Source organism: Alligator sinensis, unplaced genomic scaffold (genome assembly GCF_000455745.1).
Source record: "Alligator sinensis unplaced genomic scaffold, ASM45574v1 scaffold293_1, whole genome shotgun sequence".
Lineage (NCBI taxonomy): Eukaryota > Metazoa > Chordata > Crocodylia > Alligatoridae > Alligator > Alligator sinensis.
In genome coordinates, this window is record NW_005842158.1 from 301704 (window position 1) to 321434 (window position 19731).

At 45.1% G+C, this 19731-nt stretch overlaps 1 protein-coding gene across 1 annotated transcript in view; it reads left to right on the forward strand.

Moving 5' to 3' along the window:
• The window catches only part of LOC102376036 (fibrocystin-like), a gene marked incomplete at its 5' end in the record, with an annotated part of 317838 nt that extends 300793 nt beyond the window's left edge, over positions 1 to 17045 (forward strand). The window contains 4 exons of the mRNA XM_025206503.1: positions 4876 to 4983; positions 8054 to 8212; positions 10596 to 10739; positions 16451 to 17045. Coding sequence (XP_025062288.1) covers positions 4876 to 4983; positions 8054 to 8212; positions 10596 to 10739; positions 16451 to 16707 — 668 coding nt within the window. The remainder of the gene's footprint in view (positions 1 to 4875; positions 4984 to 8053; positions 8213 to 10595; positions 10740 to 16450) is intronic.
• Positions 17046 to 19731: the final 2686 nt, after the last annotated feature.

Consider the following 19731-nt stretch of genomic DNA (forward strand, 5'->3'; position numbering starts at 1 on the left):
CAAAAGCCCTAAAATGGGGGAAGAGCCAGTCCAGGAGGATATAAAAGGAGACTCCACGAGTGAACAGGGGCAACAAATAGGACAGTTTGCAAGCAGTTCACAGGCCATTTTACCGCTCCGCTCTTTGAAGGGGAATCTTTAAGGTCAGCTCTTTCTTTAATCAAGAGTAACTGAACTGTGGTCTTCATGCTTTCGTGGAAGGAGAAATGTATATGTTATGTATCATAACATTACCCAACAAGAGTAAGTAACCTACATATATTTAGTATAAGTAGCCATAACTCAGAAGTTAGGCCAATACTTAAGCCGCTATTTTAACTAGAGTTCAAGGTGAGGGAGAGTTTGCTAGGAAGTTCCTCTCACCTTCCTTCACTTACCTTGGTGAGAGGAAGGAGGTCATCAGGGAAAAGGGAAGCTTTTTGGACTAAAGAGTGTTGAGCCCCAGCTCAAGTCTGGGATCGTGCCCGGTATGCAAAGGCCAATAAAGATACCAGGGGTGAAAATACAAAAAAGGTTTATTGCTAGCAATAAAAGGTGCGAGCGGAATAATTTTACGTAACAAGCACACCAGATTATTATTTCTAAGCATCTTTTATACAGGAGTTTTTGAGCCTTTATAAGCATCCTTGTTTGTTGATTGGTTATAAAGGAGTGACGCAAGGAGTTCTTTACTGAGCATATCTCTATACCTGTGTTTTAGCCATGTATCTCATTTACATACATGTATGTTTTATTAACATACTTTTTCTCCACCTAGGGGCGTGATTTTTAGTATTTTAATGAGCCCTTTAACCCAGTACTTTGCTTCTTGCTTTTGTTTTTAAGCCCCCTTTATCTAGGACTGTCTCCTCCTTATCATCACAGATGGGCATTTGTCACATAACATTTTCTTTTGTTTTGTATCTAAATAGTGGTTTTTAGGTCACTCCTTACAAGAGGATGTCACAACCCAAGGGTGTGATGTTTGTTTTGTGTGTGCTTTGGCACCACTGAATTATTTTCCCACCAATTTGAAGCTTTCTTTGCAGGGTGCATTTCTTCTTTGCAGCATAGAAATGCACGTTGCAAGGAGTTCCCGCCATTCGTATTTAAATTTGTGCCCCACTATTGGCTGTTTCTAAATTATTCCCATGTGGCGGCTAGTGATTGGCTTGCTAGTGGTATAAAAAGCTTGAGTGGTTTCCACCCAAGTTGGAGGACTCCATGAACATCAGGAGGAGGAGACTTCACATCTTGTGAAGATCTCTAAGCGCTGCGGAGCCTATTGGACCCAGTGTATTTCAAGAAGGCAACAGAGGTCTGATCAGCCTCTAGCCTCTCCCCGTCACCGAGCGCAATCCTCGATGTATCCCTCTTCCCAAAAAAGGATCCACGGAGCCTCGACAACTCTGTGTGAGTGAGAGTTTTTGTCCGAGTCCTCAAACGAGGATTTAAGCAGAGCTGTACCTGGGAAACTGTCCAGCCTACACCGTGACCATCTACGGTGTAAGTAAACAATCTTGAATCAACCATTACACGTCCATGCCTAATTCTAGCGTGTCGCCTGCTTTCTCCGACCCAGCATGTCTGGGATGCTGGCCACAGCCCGCGACGCGAAAAAAGGGCCCCGGATCACTCCCGACCCTCACAGAGGAGAGAGTAGTTTGTAAGGGAATTTACTAGAGAAGGTCTGCTTCACAAGAGGGACAGGAAGAGAGAGGGGGCAGATTTAAGAGACCCAGAGAGGTGACTTCAGGATGTCACAGTGTCAGAGCCACTGCCACTGCCAGCTCTTCCTCTGCTTGCACTTATGAGGTGTCTTTCCAGAAAGGACAACTCATGGTCAGGGCTTCCACCCAGGTCCTGGTTTGGTACCATGGAGATGGTGGCTTGCAGGTTCCTTCCAGTGACAGCCATGTGTGGGAGTGTCTGTGATGTGAACAGTTCCTCTTGGTGCATCCCTTAGGGAGCAGACAAGAGAGCTCCAGGAGGAGGTGGTGAAGCATCCTCTACCATGAGGACTTCATCAATTTGACGCTGGAGGAGACCTCTAGGACTATGAGGAAGGACTGCCAGAGTCAGTGCTAGAGAAGGAAGGGGACATGGACTCCCGGGAAGGTGGAAGCTGGAACCTTGTGACATCTGGCAGCAAGCAGAAGTCTTCATCTCCACCTGCAATGGTTTGCATAGAAAACAGATATGGATTCCTAGCAGCTGGGGAGGAGGAGCATGTTCCTTGATGAAAGAGGCCAGGCCAGGCATCCCCAAAGTTGGGAGGATGGAGATCACTGCCACCAAGAAGTGATAGGTGGTGGTGATTGGAGACTTCCTTCTGCAGGGGCTGGTGGCATCCATCTGAAGCCTGACCTGTTGTCCCAGGAGGTCTGCTGCTGGACTGGAGCCCAGATCCAAGATGTCACGGAAGGATGACCGAGACTCGCCCAGCCCTCTGACTGCTACCCCATGCTGCTTATCCATGTGGGCACCAATGCTACTGCTGGGGTGACCCTGAGCAGATCAAAAGTGACTACAGGGCTCTGGGTGCAAAAGTGAAGGGGATGGGGGCACAAGTGGTGTTCTTGATCCTTCCAGTCAAGAGGAAGAGCCTAGACAAGAGGAGATGCATCCTTCAAATCAATGCATGGTGTCACCAGCAAGGATTTAGCTTCTTTGACTACAGGATATTGTTTAAAAAAAACAAACAAACACCTACTAGGACAAGATGGGATCTACTTGACAAAGAGAGGGAAGAGCATGTTTTCAGACAGGTTCACTCACCTAGTAAGGAGGACTTTCAACTAAGTTCACTTGGGGGTGGAGACCAAAGCCCTGAGGTAAGTGAGGAAGCAGGTGACTTGGAGGAAGTGCAAGCAGGAGGAGGCAACAGAGGAAGCCTTCTCATTCTTCCTGAGAAATCAGGGCAATCAGCTAGTTACCTCAGGTGTCTGTGCTCAAATGCATGGAGCCTGGGAAACAAGCAGGAAGACTTGGAAGTCCTCGCTCAGTCATGGACTATGACGTGATTGGAATAACAGAGGTGTGGTGGGAGCTCACATGGCTGGAGCACTGTCATGGGTGTGTGCAAACTGTCCAGGAAGGACAGACAGGAGAGAAGAGGAGGAGGACTGGTGGTTTATGTAAAAGCGCCATATGATTTCTCAGAGCTCTAGTATGAAGCTGGAGACAGGCCTGTTGAAAGACCCTGGGTTACGGTCAGAGGGGAGAACAGTAAGGGTGATGTGGTGGTGGGGGTCTGCTATAGACCTCCAGACCAGGAGGAAGTGGTGGTTGAGGCTTTCTTCAAGCAGCTAGCTGAAGGTTCCTGATCACAGGCCCTGGTTCTCATGGGGGACTTCAGTCACCCTGACATCTGCTGGGAAGGCAATACAGCAATGCACAGGTGATCCAGGAGGTTTTTGGAGAGTGTTGGGAACAACTTCTTGGTGCAAGTGTTGGAGAGACCAACTTGTGGCCGTGCTCTTCTTGACTTGCTGCTCACAAACAGGGAAGAACTGGTGGGGGATGCAGAAGTGGATGGCAACTTGGGCAGCAGCAACCGTGAGAAGATTGAATTCAGGATCCTGAGTAAAGGAAGGATGGAGAGCAGCAGAGTAAGGACCCTAGACTTCAGAAAAGCAGACTTCAAGTCACTAAGGGAAGTCATGGGCAGGATTGTAATCACCCTGTTGAGCTGCTCCGCATGCTGAGTATTGCCAAAGGAACTGCAACAAAACAGACTCAACCAATATACTCTCTTTCTTTCACTGCTGCTGCTGGTTCATTGAGGCCATTGCTTGGCTTGAATAATAATCAAGATCCTACAACCAGTTCCTTAAGTCCTCCAGTCCCCATGGCCTCCTTATTTCCAGAATCAAGTAAGTTAACACTGCAGATGGGCAGAAGTGACTCACTGCAGGCAAGAAACAGCCTTGTCTGAGAAAATGGGACTCTGGGTCAGTCTAAGGTAATTATACGGCATCTGTTACCACTATATCTAAAGATCTCACAAACTTAAATACACTCATAAGCTTTAACACATGAATTATACCAACCCTGCAAAGGAGGAAGTGCTAGCGACCTCATTTTGCAGAATTGAGGCACAGAGACCCAGATCATCGAAGGTAATAGGGCACCTAAGACTCTGCCTATACACATGCTCGGGGGTGGGGGGCATTTTAATTAGCTCAGTTTCCAGACAGCTGATCTAATTAAAATGCATCACTATCTATGTGTATTAAGCCCCCATGTACTTAAAAATGGGTGCGGGATGCTTTATCTAAACCTCATTTGACAAGGTTTAGATAAAGTGCCCTGTGGTCATTTAAAAATGTGCAGGGGCTTAATACACATGACTCTGCTGCAATGCTGGAGTCTTCTAATTAGAATGTGAAGCAGACTTGATTAATTGAGTCTGCTCTGTTCTAATTAGAACGGCCAATGAGCACATATATAGGCAGCCATTGATTTAAACAGAAGTTAACCAAAGAATACCTTGAAGATACTTTTTCCAAGCTCAGGCAGGAAGTCCATAGTAAACCAGGAAACTGAACTGAGGTCTACCAAAGCCTAAGCAATGGACCATAGTCAACATTAAACAAAGCATCACAGATGGACCTATCTACTATCTCAGTAGTGAGGTAAGTCATAACCATGTATTGAACCTGTTTGGGGTGATTCTAATCTGGCTCTAGGTCTTGTACCCTTGTCAGAGCATACAGTCACCCCTATGTTGGTGTGAATAGAGGCAGCTCTATGTTACATTTGGAGGAACTGTGGTGATTTACAAAAGCTGAAGATCTGGACTAGAATGGTTTCTTTAAAAGGTCCCAAAATATGGTGTGGGAGCCGTTCACCAGGAAGGTGTTAACTGCAGTATGTTTGTGTATTGTTTTTTAGGCCACACCACGGTAGAGGTCCAGCATGGATGGGCCTGCTTTACAGACTTGGCAGTCTCCAGTTTGGGCACTGACTGGTATCTCGTTTTCACTGTTTTATCACCTCCAGGTAGGGTCTGCTATAGGTACCTTGTTGCTTTATTATCTTGTTCCTTGCAAATCTACAAGAACTCTCTGAACGATATTACTAAAGCATCTCAGCTTAGCAGAACAATTCCTTTGCCCTAAGTACAAAGTCCTGGGGATGAAGCCAGTTTTCCCTCTTCCAAGGCAGTTCTATAACAGGTAAACTGTAGAGAGGTGCTCCTTCTTGCTTGTTCTTCTGGCCCTGATGTGTTTGGCTGCCTGGTGGCTCAGCTTCAAGAGGACAGGTGGAGAGCGCTCCCATCCAGGCTTGTGCACTCTCTTAGGAAGTAGTTGTTATGGGCTTGAATTCCTTTGGAGTGAGAAGAGTCCAGCATCTATCTCCCCCATTTCCCAGGAAAGTCCTCTAAATACTTGTGCTAATTCAGTGCTATTGATGAAGCTGTAGTGGATCAGCTTTGCCCCAGGATTTAGGTGCTTTCTCACAACCCGACTGGATTACAATAGAGGTTAGATAGGAGTTAGGTGCCCGATTCAGTGATCAGCCCGGATTGTTTTTGTGCATGCTCCATCTTGTGTGCAGTCCTACAAACTGCTGAGTGTCCTCAGCTCTCAGTGGATTCACTCACACTGCAGGAAGCTAAGCATTAAGCAGGAACAAGTTCTTATCCTGAAATTAGATACATTGAAATTGCTGGAAATGCCATGACACTGAAGTTAGGAGAGGTTGCTTTCATTGTACAAAGGTTGATCCCAGATCCCTTGACTTACATTTTTAGCTAATAGAGATGTTGCTCAGAGATCTTTACAGACAGTGGCCTAAACAGCTGTTTCATCATAAGGGCAATTATCTTTGACTAATTGAAACCATGGCTCTGTACATTTTTTAACATGCACCATAAAAGTGCATACTGGGCGCATCTTCATATGCATTTTCTGCGGCACTAGTTTACTTGCGAGTAAATTACAATTAAACGGTGCCAGGCAGGAGTCTACACGTGCAGGGAAGCAGGAGCCAATTTCCTGCCAATCTACTCCCAATCTGGGGAGCCCTGGGGCTAGCCTCAGGCTGTCCCCCTAGGGTCCAGGGCTCACCCAAGAGCAAATTTGCTCCCGGATTGTGTTTACACGTGTGTTACTGTGCAGTAACTAAATGTGAGTAAATTTGATACCTGCATTTTCAAATATCAAATTTACTGATGATTAGGGGTTTTTACTGTACAGTAAGTGTATGCACGTGTAGATGCACAATTACTATGCAGTAAACTAGGCTACTGTGCAGTTAAGCCTCTTGTGTAGATGCGCCCACTAAGTAACATAGATCATTCTGTATTTTATATCTGGATTGGAGAGTGTACAGCACCTTGGCATTCATGGGAGGTGCTTCCTTGTCCCCTAAAGAAAACATGAAGCAGGACGTTTCACGGGCACTTGGGATAAAATAATTTCATCAGTTTTGATTATGCAGCCTACCATGACTATTTGTGTCTATGACCTCTGTACTGGTTTCCTATCTGGGCTTATTCTTGAAGCATCTAGAATGCATCTAGTACTGAATGCAGTGGTGTTACCTGGAGAGAGCAGATTATTTATAGGGCATTTGCACTGGTCTGCTATTTGTTTCTGTGCATGGCTGTATATCTTTATGAGCTTTATTCTCCCCAACTCTGATTTCAGTTAATAGGAATTTTGCAACTGGCATTAATAAGAATTGGATTCACTCTTCACATCCACCTCCAGTTTGAGTTTTAGCTATCTGAGAGACCCCTGGTCCACTCTTACTACAAGCTGATACACTGATATAGTTGCAGGCTTTAGGCATGTTGCTCTCAGAATTGAGATACCAAACAGAAACTTATGTTTGTTGAAAGGGTCAACTTAAAATGTAGTCAGCTTGAAATAAAGATATGGTTTTGGTATCTACACCTGTCCACAAGTTTCCATCTATCAATTATTGTACACATTTTATGCCAATTATCATACCTATTCAATACATTTGTAAATAAAACTCTCACACATTTTTATTAAAGGATTCACACAAACAGCAAAGAGAGTAACTTCTACTAAAGTCAATAGGACTGTGGATTTGGGATTGAAGACATGAGTCAGGGGTGTCCAACATCTGGCCCCCTTGGTGCTGTTCTGTCTGACCTGGTGGGTGACCAGTAGGCTAGAGAAGCTGTGAGTGCAACTAGGGTGGACTGGCTGGAGCGTCTGGGGCCCCAAGGTCCTAGTGGACATAGCCCTTAATGGCAGGAGGGTGGGCGAGGACTGTGTTAACACAACAATCCTAGCCCTGCAGCTGCTTATCTCCATCATGGCAAGTGGCCACTTGATCCAAGTCCCCTTGCCCTACTGCCTGCTACCACCCCTGGGCTCTCAACTTGAGCTGCTGCCACTGCCAGCCCTACGCCTCAGGCCAGATCTGATATGTGAAGAGCCCCATAGTCTGGATCCTGCCAAGGGCATAGGGTAAGTTTGACCTCTCTGAAATAAGTGATAAAAAGAGAGTATTGGCCCAACTGTTTTGGTGCTTATATCCTGCCCATCCAATATTCAATGGGATAAGGCATTTTCAGCAACTATTCTGGATTCCTGAGCAGGGTGATTGCATAGTCTAAGCCCAAGTGGCAGGTGAAGCAATCACCAGTCAGCAGGTAGAGAGTATCTTTGGATCATGTCAAAGAACCTGAAGTCAAGCCTGAACCACATGCTTCCCTGGCCTAGCATAACTAATCCACATCAGTTTCTATTACCAATGGCACACAAGGAAGTACTATGGGCAGTGTCATATACCCAATTGAACCTCTTCTCCATTCAAGAGAGGAAGGGAAGCACATTCTGTTTGGGCTTGATCCAGGATCTACTGAAGCCAACGGAGAGTCTTTCATGGAAATGAATGAGCTATCGAGTCAGGGGTTGGTTTCAGTGACCACCTGAGTTCCTTACAACCCAGCTACTCTATGATTTAAGCCTTTTGGGAATGTATAAATGCATTATTGTCAGCCATTTCTGAGTTAAGTGTTTTGGCTCTGAAGCACAAAATCAAGTGCCCTTGATTTTGTAATAATCCCTGACATGTTTTCTTTTCTCAGGTGCCAAGTTCACAGTTGAGTCCCAGCCATTTACCATCTTCCCCTTTGCCATGGGAGAGAAATCCAACCCTATCCTTGCTGTTGTGCTGAGCTCAGTGGCTTCTGTGTTAGTTCTGGGTCTTTTCGTATTCTGCTGGGTCAAGAAAAGCAAAAGTAACAGTAAGTTGAGATCCGTCATGTGAAGAAGCCCCCTTTTTTGCAGTGCTGTTCCATGTATTGGAACAATGATAGGGAGAGCTGGGCTGGAGCTGTTAACACCATATAATGAATCCTACACAAACCATGACTGATAAAGTGGAGCTCTTTGGGCTTCATTGGGAATGGCAGCAGATCCCAATGCAGTTTCTGCATCCACAAGTGACTTTTGCTGCTGTTCTAATCCTCTTCCATTTATTTTCTCCATCTCGGTGTAGCCTGTAGGCTTGATCTTGCAGCTTCCTCTGTGAAGTCAGACTCCAGCACTTACACAAAGCCCCTGACTTCAGCTGCCCAAAGCTGACCTTAGGGTCCTATTGTTTTAGACCCTGCGCATGCCCATGGGTGGTTCCAGAGGGGGTGCAGTGATGTGGTCTCACTCCTCTTTCAGACCACACCATGAGAGCAGCAGCCAGGGACATTTTAAAATCCCTAAATTAGAGAAGGCTCTCCCCTCACCACCCTTGGCATCCCCTTCCTTCTTCTCCTTCCTCAGTGACACATCCCCTCTCCTCTCATCCTCTCCCAACCCTGCCCTGCTGCTGGTGTCCCCAGCTGACCCAGGGGTGGGAGGTGCTCCAGAGTTTCACAGAGGAGAACGGATGGGAGAATTCATACCTAGTTCAAGGACTTAAAAAATCCCTGGTTTCTGCACCTGTGGCATAGTCTACCCATCCCGTGGGGGGAGAAGGTGGAAACTGGGAGTGAGGTTGCAACCATCCCTGCAGCATTGGCCACTGCTTCTGCACCCCTCTTTACAAAAACCTGGATACACCCATAACCAAGACAGTTTCTGTCCTGAAGAGCTTACAATCATGGGCATAGCAGAACGAAACCACTAGCCCCATTTTACAGATGGGGAGCAGAGGCACAGATAAATCATTATCTAGGTTTTCAACAGCACCAAAGCTATCAACATTGTTTTTAATCAGGACTGCAGAGCACTTGGGAAAATACAGTAGCTGAGAGGCTTAGCAAAGGGTGCCCAGGAGGTGAAGGCATGTCTCTTGAATCCTTGTCTTGTGCTTTGTTCTCTTGGTCCAGCGTCTTACACATGAGATCATCCAAGCAGGACATGCTATCACTTAGTCCTGCATTGCATTAAAAGGTGTTTCTTTGTATCTGTTTAAAAACAGGACATATTTAAAACTGGACTGGGCACTATTGTCCTCCCTCGTATTGGTATAGTATTTTCAAAGTCAGTGGGAGCTCTTGGGTGCTTTAAAAATTCAGGCCACTTTCAGTGCCTCAGCCACTGTATTTTCCTATACTTTGAATAGGCAATAGTGGAGCAACTCAGTCCCTGGAGTATAGCAAGCAAAAGTCTAACTCACCCTAACACTGCTTCCTATTACATTTCCCTAAAAGTGGCAATGACACTGGAAGATAGGCCCAGAGCAGAATTATCTTATGCCAGCATAAAGCTACTGCTGGGAGAGGAGAGACATGTGTAGCTAGGGCTTTTCCACAATCCAGCAATCTCCACCTGTCATCTCAGCTTTTTGGAGACATGTATCGACTGACATAATCTAGAGCAGCCTTCAAGGTATACTGGAATGACCTGTGGATGCATAAACTTTTAGACTGTATTAAAAGAACAAAGGGAAAGTTGGTGTGGGGAATGTGCATCAGCTGTTCCAACGTAACTCTTATGTGTATCCCCTTCTACACTGGTATAAGTGAGCTAAACTGCCATAACTTTAAAGCTGAACCAAATGGTCTGGGACAGAAATTCCATAAACCGGTTGGACCCAAATCAGTTAAATCTGATCCTGCATCAACCAGGTTTATCTTAAATCAGTTTTAACCATTTTGGCACTGCTTTATGTGCACTGAGCTTCTGCTGTGTTACAGGTTTAAACCCGTTTCAGATCACTTAAACCGGTTTATGCGTCATTTCTGTCCCTTGCCAACAGGTTTAAAGTTACAGCAGTTTGGCCCCACTCTTGCTGTTCTGGAAAAGGAAACATTTAACAGTTACATGGGAATGGCTGCTAATGGTATAATTAATACTGGTATAACTGTTACATCATTCCACACCCTTAGGCTAGGGGCCAAGTCAGCTGGAGAGGCAAACCAGCCTTTGGACCTCATAAAGGTGACTTGTGCTGCACAGTCGTAGACGCTTGGCTGTGAGTTTCTAACAATGTCCACTTTACATGGGCAGAGTTTTGCTGGAATGAAGAAATGAGATCCCTGGAGGAATGAAGAGTAATCGTCTTTTGGGAAGAGGGAGTATGCTCTAGATTGGATACTGGCTCTCTAGCACAAAGTTGTCCCTTCAAGTAATACCTGGCTCTGAGCCTTGAATGGGTTGAGAATGAGGTAATTGTTTCTTTTGGTACAGAAACAAAGACTGGACGGGCTAATGCACTGCAAGCAGAGAGCAACATCAAACCTTCCCCGATCCACCGGCCGAATAATTCAACTCGCGTCCAGCTGCAGTGCAAACAGGAAGAGAATGACCGTGATGTTGCTGGGGTGGAAGCAGGTGAGCCTGCAGATGGAGAGTGAATGAGAACAAGTTTCTAAAGTGCCTTTCAGGCACTGTGCTTGGGGAAATGACCCTTGTCACTGTAGTGTGTTCGCTCTCTCTCAGATAATCCAGATCAAATGTCTTCTGTTCACAAAGCCAAATACGATTCTTCTCACTGCCAGCACTTAAAAAGCCCCCTTGAGGTCTGCACATGACCACTGTTCACTGATTGTCAGTGGTACCATCACTGCTTTTCCCCTTTTCCAGTCGCACCTTGCTATTTTTGGAGCCTTTTTTGTGTACAGAAGACCTCTGATTCCTATAGGGTTTTATTTTGGGGGACAAAGGGAGTGGCTTGTAGCTTATGGTGTGTGGGAGTTCCCGTAGATCCTTTTGGACTTGCCACCAGATTGCCAGGGACCGGATTTGATGACCCAACGTGTCCTGTCAGGTTCCTAGGTCTCTATCTCAGTATTGCTAACAATGTGCTTGGTGCTGTACAAGTTATAAATGTGAAGACAATTCCTGTTCCAAAGAGGTTGCAGGTTAAAGTGCTGCACCAGCACGCTGCTCTGCAATCCAGCATGTGCCAACTTCTACAGATCAGTTTGGAGGGTCGTGGCTCGTGTTGCAGATCACTGAGTACGTCAAGGCGTGCTGAGTTCAGTGGGCCACCAGCACCAAAAGTTCTGCCATGTGGATCAAACGCCTGTGTCATTGCTGAAGAGGCAAACTAAGAAAAGCCAAGAGCAATCTGGAAGAGAGGGGTAACATAAGAGGTTAACAAGTGGGTTGTTTTTAATGGTAGGTTTTGGGTTTTTTTAATTAGATTCATTTTTAACCCATTTTGGGGGGTCAACCTAGAAATGAGTTTTTAAAGCTTTAGTGCATGAGTGAGTAATGGTTTAGTGAGCCCAGACTAGGCTTTATGCACAAGGAGAGCAGAGAGGCAGAGTAGGAGGTGGAGGGGAAAGTTCGGCACAGAGATGCTCTTGTTGTCTCCTGTATCCCGCAGAATATGGCTTTTGCCATCCTCCTATTGCTGCCTGGAATGACACAAAGGCCAGTCTTCCAAATCAGTACAGTAAGACAGACAGGGGTAATGGTTACTTCTTCCTTTTGACTGATGAAGAATTCACGGGGCTTGTTTTCATTGACACCAAAGCCTTTTCACCTTGCTGTGGCAATCTGAAGGGCTTTAAAGTGGGCATAAAACACTGCAAGGCCAGTGTAAATGGGTCTTACTCTAAGGGCAAATCAGGCCCTCACGTCTAAAACTTGTTTTGGAAAGCCTATGTGCCCAGAAGATACGACATATATTTTGGTTCGCGTCACCAGAAATGCCAGGAGTTTAGAGATGGACAAACAAAGACTTTGTAGTGAAGGGAAGAGGGATTTACTGGCCTTTACGTACAGTTTGACTCCCTATATTACTTTGCATCTCCATCTAGAGATGCTGGTCTCCTCCATTCTCTGCCTTAAACAATTGTGCAATGTTACAACATCCCGACAGGTAGAAGGCAGGGCAGGGTGGCACCTTGTATACTAACTCATTCAGAAAGACATGAGCTTCCGAGGGCTACAGCCTACTTTGTCAGCTATAGGCTGTAGCCTATAAAAGCTCATGGCTTTCTGAACGACATAGTGTATAAGGTGCCGTCCTGTTCTGCTCTGCCTAACTTCAAACTGTATTTGCCTGTAGCTAAGAACAGGGGACACGATTTCTAAGCATTTCCAAGGGCAAAATCCTCAGGTGTCTAGGTATATGGCCAGACTGTCAGGCTGCAGAGTGCATCCATCTGATCCAGCCAGGGCACATCTGCAGACTCCCCACTACCTCTGCGGACTGCTGTTCTTTTTGCTTGTCATTTCTACACTCTCGTGTCCTTTTTTCCCCTTTTGTTTTGCTTCTCCGGGTCCTTTTCTCCCCCTGTCTTTTCTCATAATTATGTGCTGATCAAACACTGCTTCCTCTGAGGTCATTGCAAAAGCAGATCCCCCCAAGGGCATGCAGTTTAGCAGCGGGGTCCGCCAAGCAGCAGAAAGCATGGGCTTCCTCTACGTGAGCCTGGATTGTCTCCTCCAGGTTTTTGCTCTCCCCAGCTACTGTCACCGCTCCAAGCCTAGTCCGTCCCAGTAACCCAGCTGAACTACACAGTTACTCTAGGGCTGGGAAATTTCCCCCCCCACCTCCTCCCCTAAATTTGTGGATTACATAAGAGGCAGGAAGAGGCGATTATGAGTTTCAGCTCATTTTAATTAGCATCTCTCCCCAAAACAGAGGGAAACAGAGAGAAAGGAAATGCTGCAGCATATATGTTCTGATATTCGCCACTCTTCTCCAGAATACCACGTTCAGCTGTGTGCCTTAGGATACATATCTGCTGTAAATTCATTTTTTATCTAATTTGTCTGAGATCTAAGCTTCCTGTGGAGGTCTGAGATCAAAGGCGCTGATTCTGTCTGATGTCGGCTCTGACACATAATGCGTGCTGACTTAGTTCTGTCTATAAACTCGCAGTGGGAGGCTGGCATTTTCCCCTGGCACCTTTGCACAGTGAACTTTTAATTTCGGCTAGGGAGGCAGACAGGTATGGCAGCGATCGGAGCCGTTGTGTAAATAATTCATGACAAGATTATTGTCAGAACGAGGAGATCCAGCCTCAAAGAGATCCAGCCTCTTTGAGTCTTTTAGGAACCAGAGGAAAAAAAAAAAAAAATGATTCCCCAACATGATCAAATCTAGCCAAGAGCCGCAGTACCTTAAGTGGATTTAATACATGTCACTTGAAATGTCTAATGCTTGACTACTCCATAGGCAAAACAAGGTTGGTTTTGGAGAAAGTCATTTTTGTTTCATTTCTGCCTCTCAGGTTGTTGTTTTTATTCCCTTCCATAAAGAAATCCCAGATTTTCTAAATCCATCAAGCGTCCAGAGTCTTTATCATTCATCAAGGTTGTAAACTCTGTCGTCGCAGGGTGTGCCATTGTTATATGTTTCTGCAGTGCTGAGCATAGGATGCTAGGCTCTCTGGGTATTGCCACAATGAGGAAGATACATAGGCCTGCCTCCTATTCTGCCTTCTATTCTGATTTTTTCAGGGACTTTCAGGGATATTTTGAGGAAGGCAAAATAGGACCACATTTAGGCACCTAAATCCACTTAGACATCTAGTAGGCGGAGGAGAATCTGGCCATACAATTTAAAGCCACAGGAGACTATTAGATTATCTAGTCCTTGTCTGTACACCACAGACCATTAAATATCACTGAATGACCCCGTGTTAAACCCCATAATTTTTGACCGATTCAAGCAGAGAGGCATCTAGTCTTGACTTGCAGATCTGAAGAGAGGGAGCTGTCCACTTCCATCATCGATCTTCTGAAAAGGATTTGAGAGTCATGGTGGGTGATCAGTTAAATTTGAGTTCCTGGTGGGAAACCGGCCAAATGGGCTAATGAAATCCTTGGATTTCAAAAAGGCAGAAAACTCGAGAAGGACCAGGCCTCTGTTTTTGGGTTGGGCCTGACTCCATCTGTGTCCAGTGCCGGTGTTCCCACTTCATGCAGAATATGGCTAGACTGGAGACGGTTCAAAATCCAGCTCATGGCTTTCTGAACGACATAGTGTATAAGGTGCCATCCTGTTCTGCTCTGCCTAACTTCAAACTATATTTGCCTGTAGCTGTTGTCCCCTATTCTTAGCTACAGGCAAATTCTTAGAGCCAGGAGAAGGATGAGAAGGCAGAGCTTGTAGTGAGCAACGCCAGGGTGCGAGTCTACTTAGTTTATCCGAGAGAAGAGACTTGATCACAGTCTAAAAATACCTACCCAGGGAACAAAATGTTGATAATAGGCTTTTCAAGCTAGCAGACAACCATATAACAATAGCTAAACAAATTTAGATTAGGAATTAGGGGCAAATAATGGCACAGTTGATTGGGCACTGGTAGAACTTACCAAAGGCTTTGGTGGAGTCTCTGTCACTAATGATTTTTAAATTATTTTGTTTCTAAAATATATTCTTCAGTTCAATTAGGAATTAATTCAGGGACATTTTATACTCCAGGCTATTTGAGACAGCAGATTAGACGATCCTAAGATTCCTCTCTGGTCTGCAGAATTGATGACTATAGGGACATTACTGGTCTGAAAGGAACTGGGTATAAGGGCAATGCCCAGTACTCGACTAAGGGCTGCAGGGTTGTACCTTCACTTGGGATCTCAGAAACTAACTGTGCTCTTGCTGCCTCTTGTCCCATCACCAAAAATTGTGCCAGTGGATCTCCCCTTGTTATTGATGCTTTAGCTCCCTCCACAACTAGGCTCAGGATGGTTGAAAGGTGGCTTTGTCAACCAGGTAAGCTCAAGGGCTGCCCTTTCAGATGGCACATCAGAGATTGGATCAGGCATTTCAGACCTAAAAACATGTGCTTTGTGGTAGAAGCCAAAAGCTCAAAGCTTCACCGTCAGTGGCTGTAACAATTCACCCACTCTGCAGTTCAGGCTTTGCAATCAAAAACACTCATAGATGGACAGCATAAGTGTGGTCCAGAGCCACTGGGCATGGGTGGGATAAGACTAGATATGGATCTGGAGCAAATAACTGAATATTTAAAAAAAGAAAAAAGGATAAATCACTCCAAATCAGAGTGAGAAGAAATCCGCCTGCATGAATCTAAATGTAGAATGGGAGGGTAAGAGACATGGTAACTCAAAAATGACATGTAGTAAGAACAAGAAATACTTTCCCTTTGTGCCTCATGGCACTTGGGATTGCTAGAAATACTTTCTCCCATTTGAAAATCATTGGCGCCCGCTTTACTTCTTTTGTTTTAAGTCAAAATGGCTTGTTGTTACCAGTCGTGTAACTAGGGCTGGGAATGGGGGCACCCACCACAGGGGTGGATATAGAAGGGGCACCAGACCGTGCCACAGGGGTTGCTGAAGGAGCTATGCGGGCAACCTGTGCAGCAGCCGCTGGAGCCCACCACAGCAGTAGCAGCTCTGATCCCCTGCTGGGTAGATTGCTGCATCCATGGTGCAGTGACCCGGTGCCTAGCAGCACCCGCTGGGAGCTTCAGGTGAGGCAAGGCTTGCATGGAAAATTGCCCCTTGCCCACCACTACCCAACTTCTGCCCCCCAGGCCCAGGTTATAGAAAAAGTTAGCTCAACCTCTGTTTTTTCCCTTGCCCCATCCCCTGCAGCCATCTTTTTTTCCCAGTTCTCTAATGCTGTCTTTATTGGGTGTCTCCTGTACCTGAGAACAAGGCCATGCATGACATTAAGGTTCAGTTGATGCATTGAAAAAGAATTAAAACAATTAGTGGACACGCATTAGAGACATGGGTAATATATAAGCTCTGGTGTAAGTGAGTGATGCACATGCTGGATTGTAGCAGTCTGCATTTATTCCTCTTTTATTGACTGCTTATAAATGGTGTAAAGGGCATCTGAATATATGAGCTGAGCAAAAGAACTCAATATTTTATTAATTTTGTCAAGTGTGCATACGTTTCATTGCTGTAATGTTTTAATGACTTGTTTCCTCAAAGTTGATATTCAGGGCCAAATTAAAATAGTTCCTTTAACAGGCACTTCCCAGCGACAGTTGGACTTTAATTAGTGAAGGACACTAAAATGGAGCAGAGACATAAATAAGAAGAAAAGAGAAAAATAAGGTTTTGTTGTGAAGGCTAATAGCAAAATTGATTTTCTCTTACAGATATGGAAGCAAATGGGAAGCAAGGAAGCAGAGTGGGAGAGGTCAAGGAGCAGCATCCACAGGCCTTTAAAGCCAAGTCATTGGGGAAGATGAACATTGCTGAACATCAGATGGAGAGTGGAGAGAAGTCATCGATGACTAAGAAATGCGGGGATCGCTATGAGTCACATGCTAGGACATCTCCATGGGATTCCTTCGAACTTCAGCAGCTTGGACTCAAGGAGTTCTCTGAATGGAAAGATGTCTCTCAGGAGTAATTTGGTTACATCTATGGAAAGAAATAGGAAGAAGAAGAAGCACTGTACCAGAAGGCAAAGAAGAAGAGGGAGGAGACTGCCACAGGACCTTGAAGAGATGAGTAAGGCAAGAAGAAACGTCCAAACAAGACGTTGTCTACGATGCTTTGGCACCTCACTCTCTTCTACTGCGAGTGTCATCAGGAAAAGCAAGGGAGCCTGGGAGACACATCAGGATGGTTAGCAGAAAAAGTAGTGGTCAGAGCAGCGTATTTAAATAACTTGTATTAAAAAAAAAAAAAATCCTGTTAATTTTTTCATTTTTTGACTCGGCAAATTTGCTTCTGTTCAAGGAAAGAAAAAAACTTGTCCCACTTCCCTGTTGCTTAAATATGTGCTTAAGGCTTTTCAAACTAGAAACGGGATGGAAGTACCTGTTACTTAACAAAATGATTTGCTGCATCGGGGTTTGAGTATCCCATGAGCCAGCAACCAGTCCCTTCTGAACGTCTGTAAAATATCTAGTGCAATCATTAATAATAGTGACCTAGAAGCTGGGTCTTCTGGGTTCTAGTCCTCATTGACTTCACACAAGGTCTCCCTAGACTTCTCTGTGTGCCTCTCATTGCTGAGCTGTAAAACTTATTTTTTCCCAATTAAGCCTTTGTAGCTCAGAGGGGAATAGCAAGACTTTGTATCATGTCTCTAAAGCCCTTGTGTGGAAAGTACTCCAACAGAACCAGCTATTATTTATATTAATCCATGGGAAAGGTCCAGCTGGTCCTTATATGGTGCTTATGATCTTGACCAGTACTGTTGACTGAAACGGGAAACCTCTAGGGATGAAAAGACTCGGTTTCTATAGGATGAACCAAAGAGCTATGCTCAAGCACTGAGCATCAAGTTAATTCCTGTAGGCCCAGGCATCTGAAGTCCACTGTAGCTCAAATCCCAAACAAGCACTGACTGATGTCACAGCAGCTATCTTGGCTGGCACATGGGGTATTAAGCTCATGGCCTCAAGAGCTAAAAGCTATAGCCTGAGCTGTGTGAAGCTTTGGATCAGCTCACTGTATCCTCTCTGAACTGGACACAGTCTATTCAAAACTCACACACATGGACCAATGCATTACATTTTCCCACACCAGCCCTACCTTCGTGACTTTTTCCTGACCTAGATTGAAGAACAATGTGGGCTGGTGGGAGGACGGCTTGTTCTCCATGTCCATTGACTGTGAGACTACATGCCACCTCCAATGCCAACATATTTCCATCAATAAATAAACTTAGATCATCCATAGCCATTGGAACATACAGCCTTCAGCCCCATCCAGTCTCAGCTGATACAAGCTAGTCTTTTAGGCACAAAATCCTTTCCCCATCTGCTTAGCCTTGCAAAACCCATATGGTATATTATTTTAACTAGGCAAGAATGAAAAATCACTAGCCAAAAAGGCAAATAGAGTTAATTGGAAGAAATGGAAATAGAGGCAGGAGAGGAAGCTCGTTTACCTTCAAAGTCTCATTCCAGGAGCTGGAGCTGATCCAAAAGTGTCTCAAGATCTTTAAGGCTCCCGTAGCAGTGTCATGTTCCCTTAATGCCATGCATATCAGTCAAGTACTTACTCAGAGGATAGTCATTCACAGACTCACCAACACCAGCTCCTGCAATGTCAAAAGTTCATAGGGATGGATATCCAATTCGTATAACTCAGAACATCTCCATTAGTGAGCCAGGTTCACAACTGATGTCAGCGGAGCTATAATGATCCACATCAGGCCTGGTTTGAGTCAATAGTCTCCAAAGTGAGAAGGGACCATCCTTTATGACCTCCTGCACAATATAGGCCATGGAGTTTCTCCCAAAAAATTCCCACAGTGGCAAGGATTATTCTTCCTTACTCTATAAATGAACACTATGGAGTCAAATAACTTGAAGGCTGGATGAAAAGATCTAATTTCGTCCAACAGTTTGGAAATCTTTCCTTTCTCCATAGCCGACACACAGTTTATTAGAGATGGCTTGCAATAGTGGAAGGCACAATCTATATTGTATAAATATGCTTCTCCCTCCCTACTCGCTCCTCCTTCAAAAGAAGCTCTGCTTCTGGTGAGTGACTATATCCCATCCAAACAGTGCAAATGCAAAAAGTATCTAATTACAGATGTCAGAATATACGCAAATGGCATGCAAATAATATGGGATGTTAATTGTATGCAAAAATATACAATGGAGCCTTCTATTTGAAAAAAAAATCAGACATATCAGTAACAGCTAAGGGTTTTAATTAATACTTTAATTCAAAATTCTTGTATTTATTCCATATATTGTTTACAGAATATATAATGTCTTGCATGTCTAGACTTCTAAGTGCTTTATTAAGCAGGGTTAAAACCACAGCTAACTGCATAGTTGTTGATCTTGGTTTCCAGAAGTGCTGTGTATTAAGTCAAGGGAATGGCATTGCACATGACCCTACAGTGGAAAAAGTGAGAGAGCAAAAGGAAATGCTGAGTTACAAACAGAAAAATCATGTGGTGGTGTAACTGAGGGGGTGGGTAATATGGGAAACTACCTAGGCACTGACTGGGGGAGAGGGTGGCACATTTGAGATTGCAGTGCCAACCGGAAGTCGCTGCTTCTGCTTTGTCCAAAGAACCCAGCCATGCCCCAACATTGATGAAACCTTGTATCTATAGGTTAAACTTCAGGAGTGAATTACTTTGGTTGATAGGAAAATAGGTATCATATGGAGACCAGAGAAGGCACGTCCATATGAGCATGGACATTTGGTTCCCCAGGGACAAGTAGTGGTGGTGTACCTTGCACCACCACTTCTTGTCCCCGGGGAATGCCCGTGCCACGCAGGCTTTGGCACGTGGCAAGTTGCCCCAGCTGGCATAGGGGAGGCTGGGGCCAGCACTGTACTGATCCCAGCAGCCTTACCTGGGGTCCTGAGGGCCTCCCGGAGATGCAGCGATAGTGATCCTGCCAGGCGGCAGCTGCAGCATGGCTGCAAGCAGCCCGGCTCCGCTTTTTAGCAG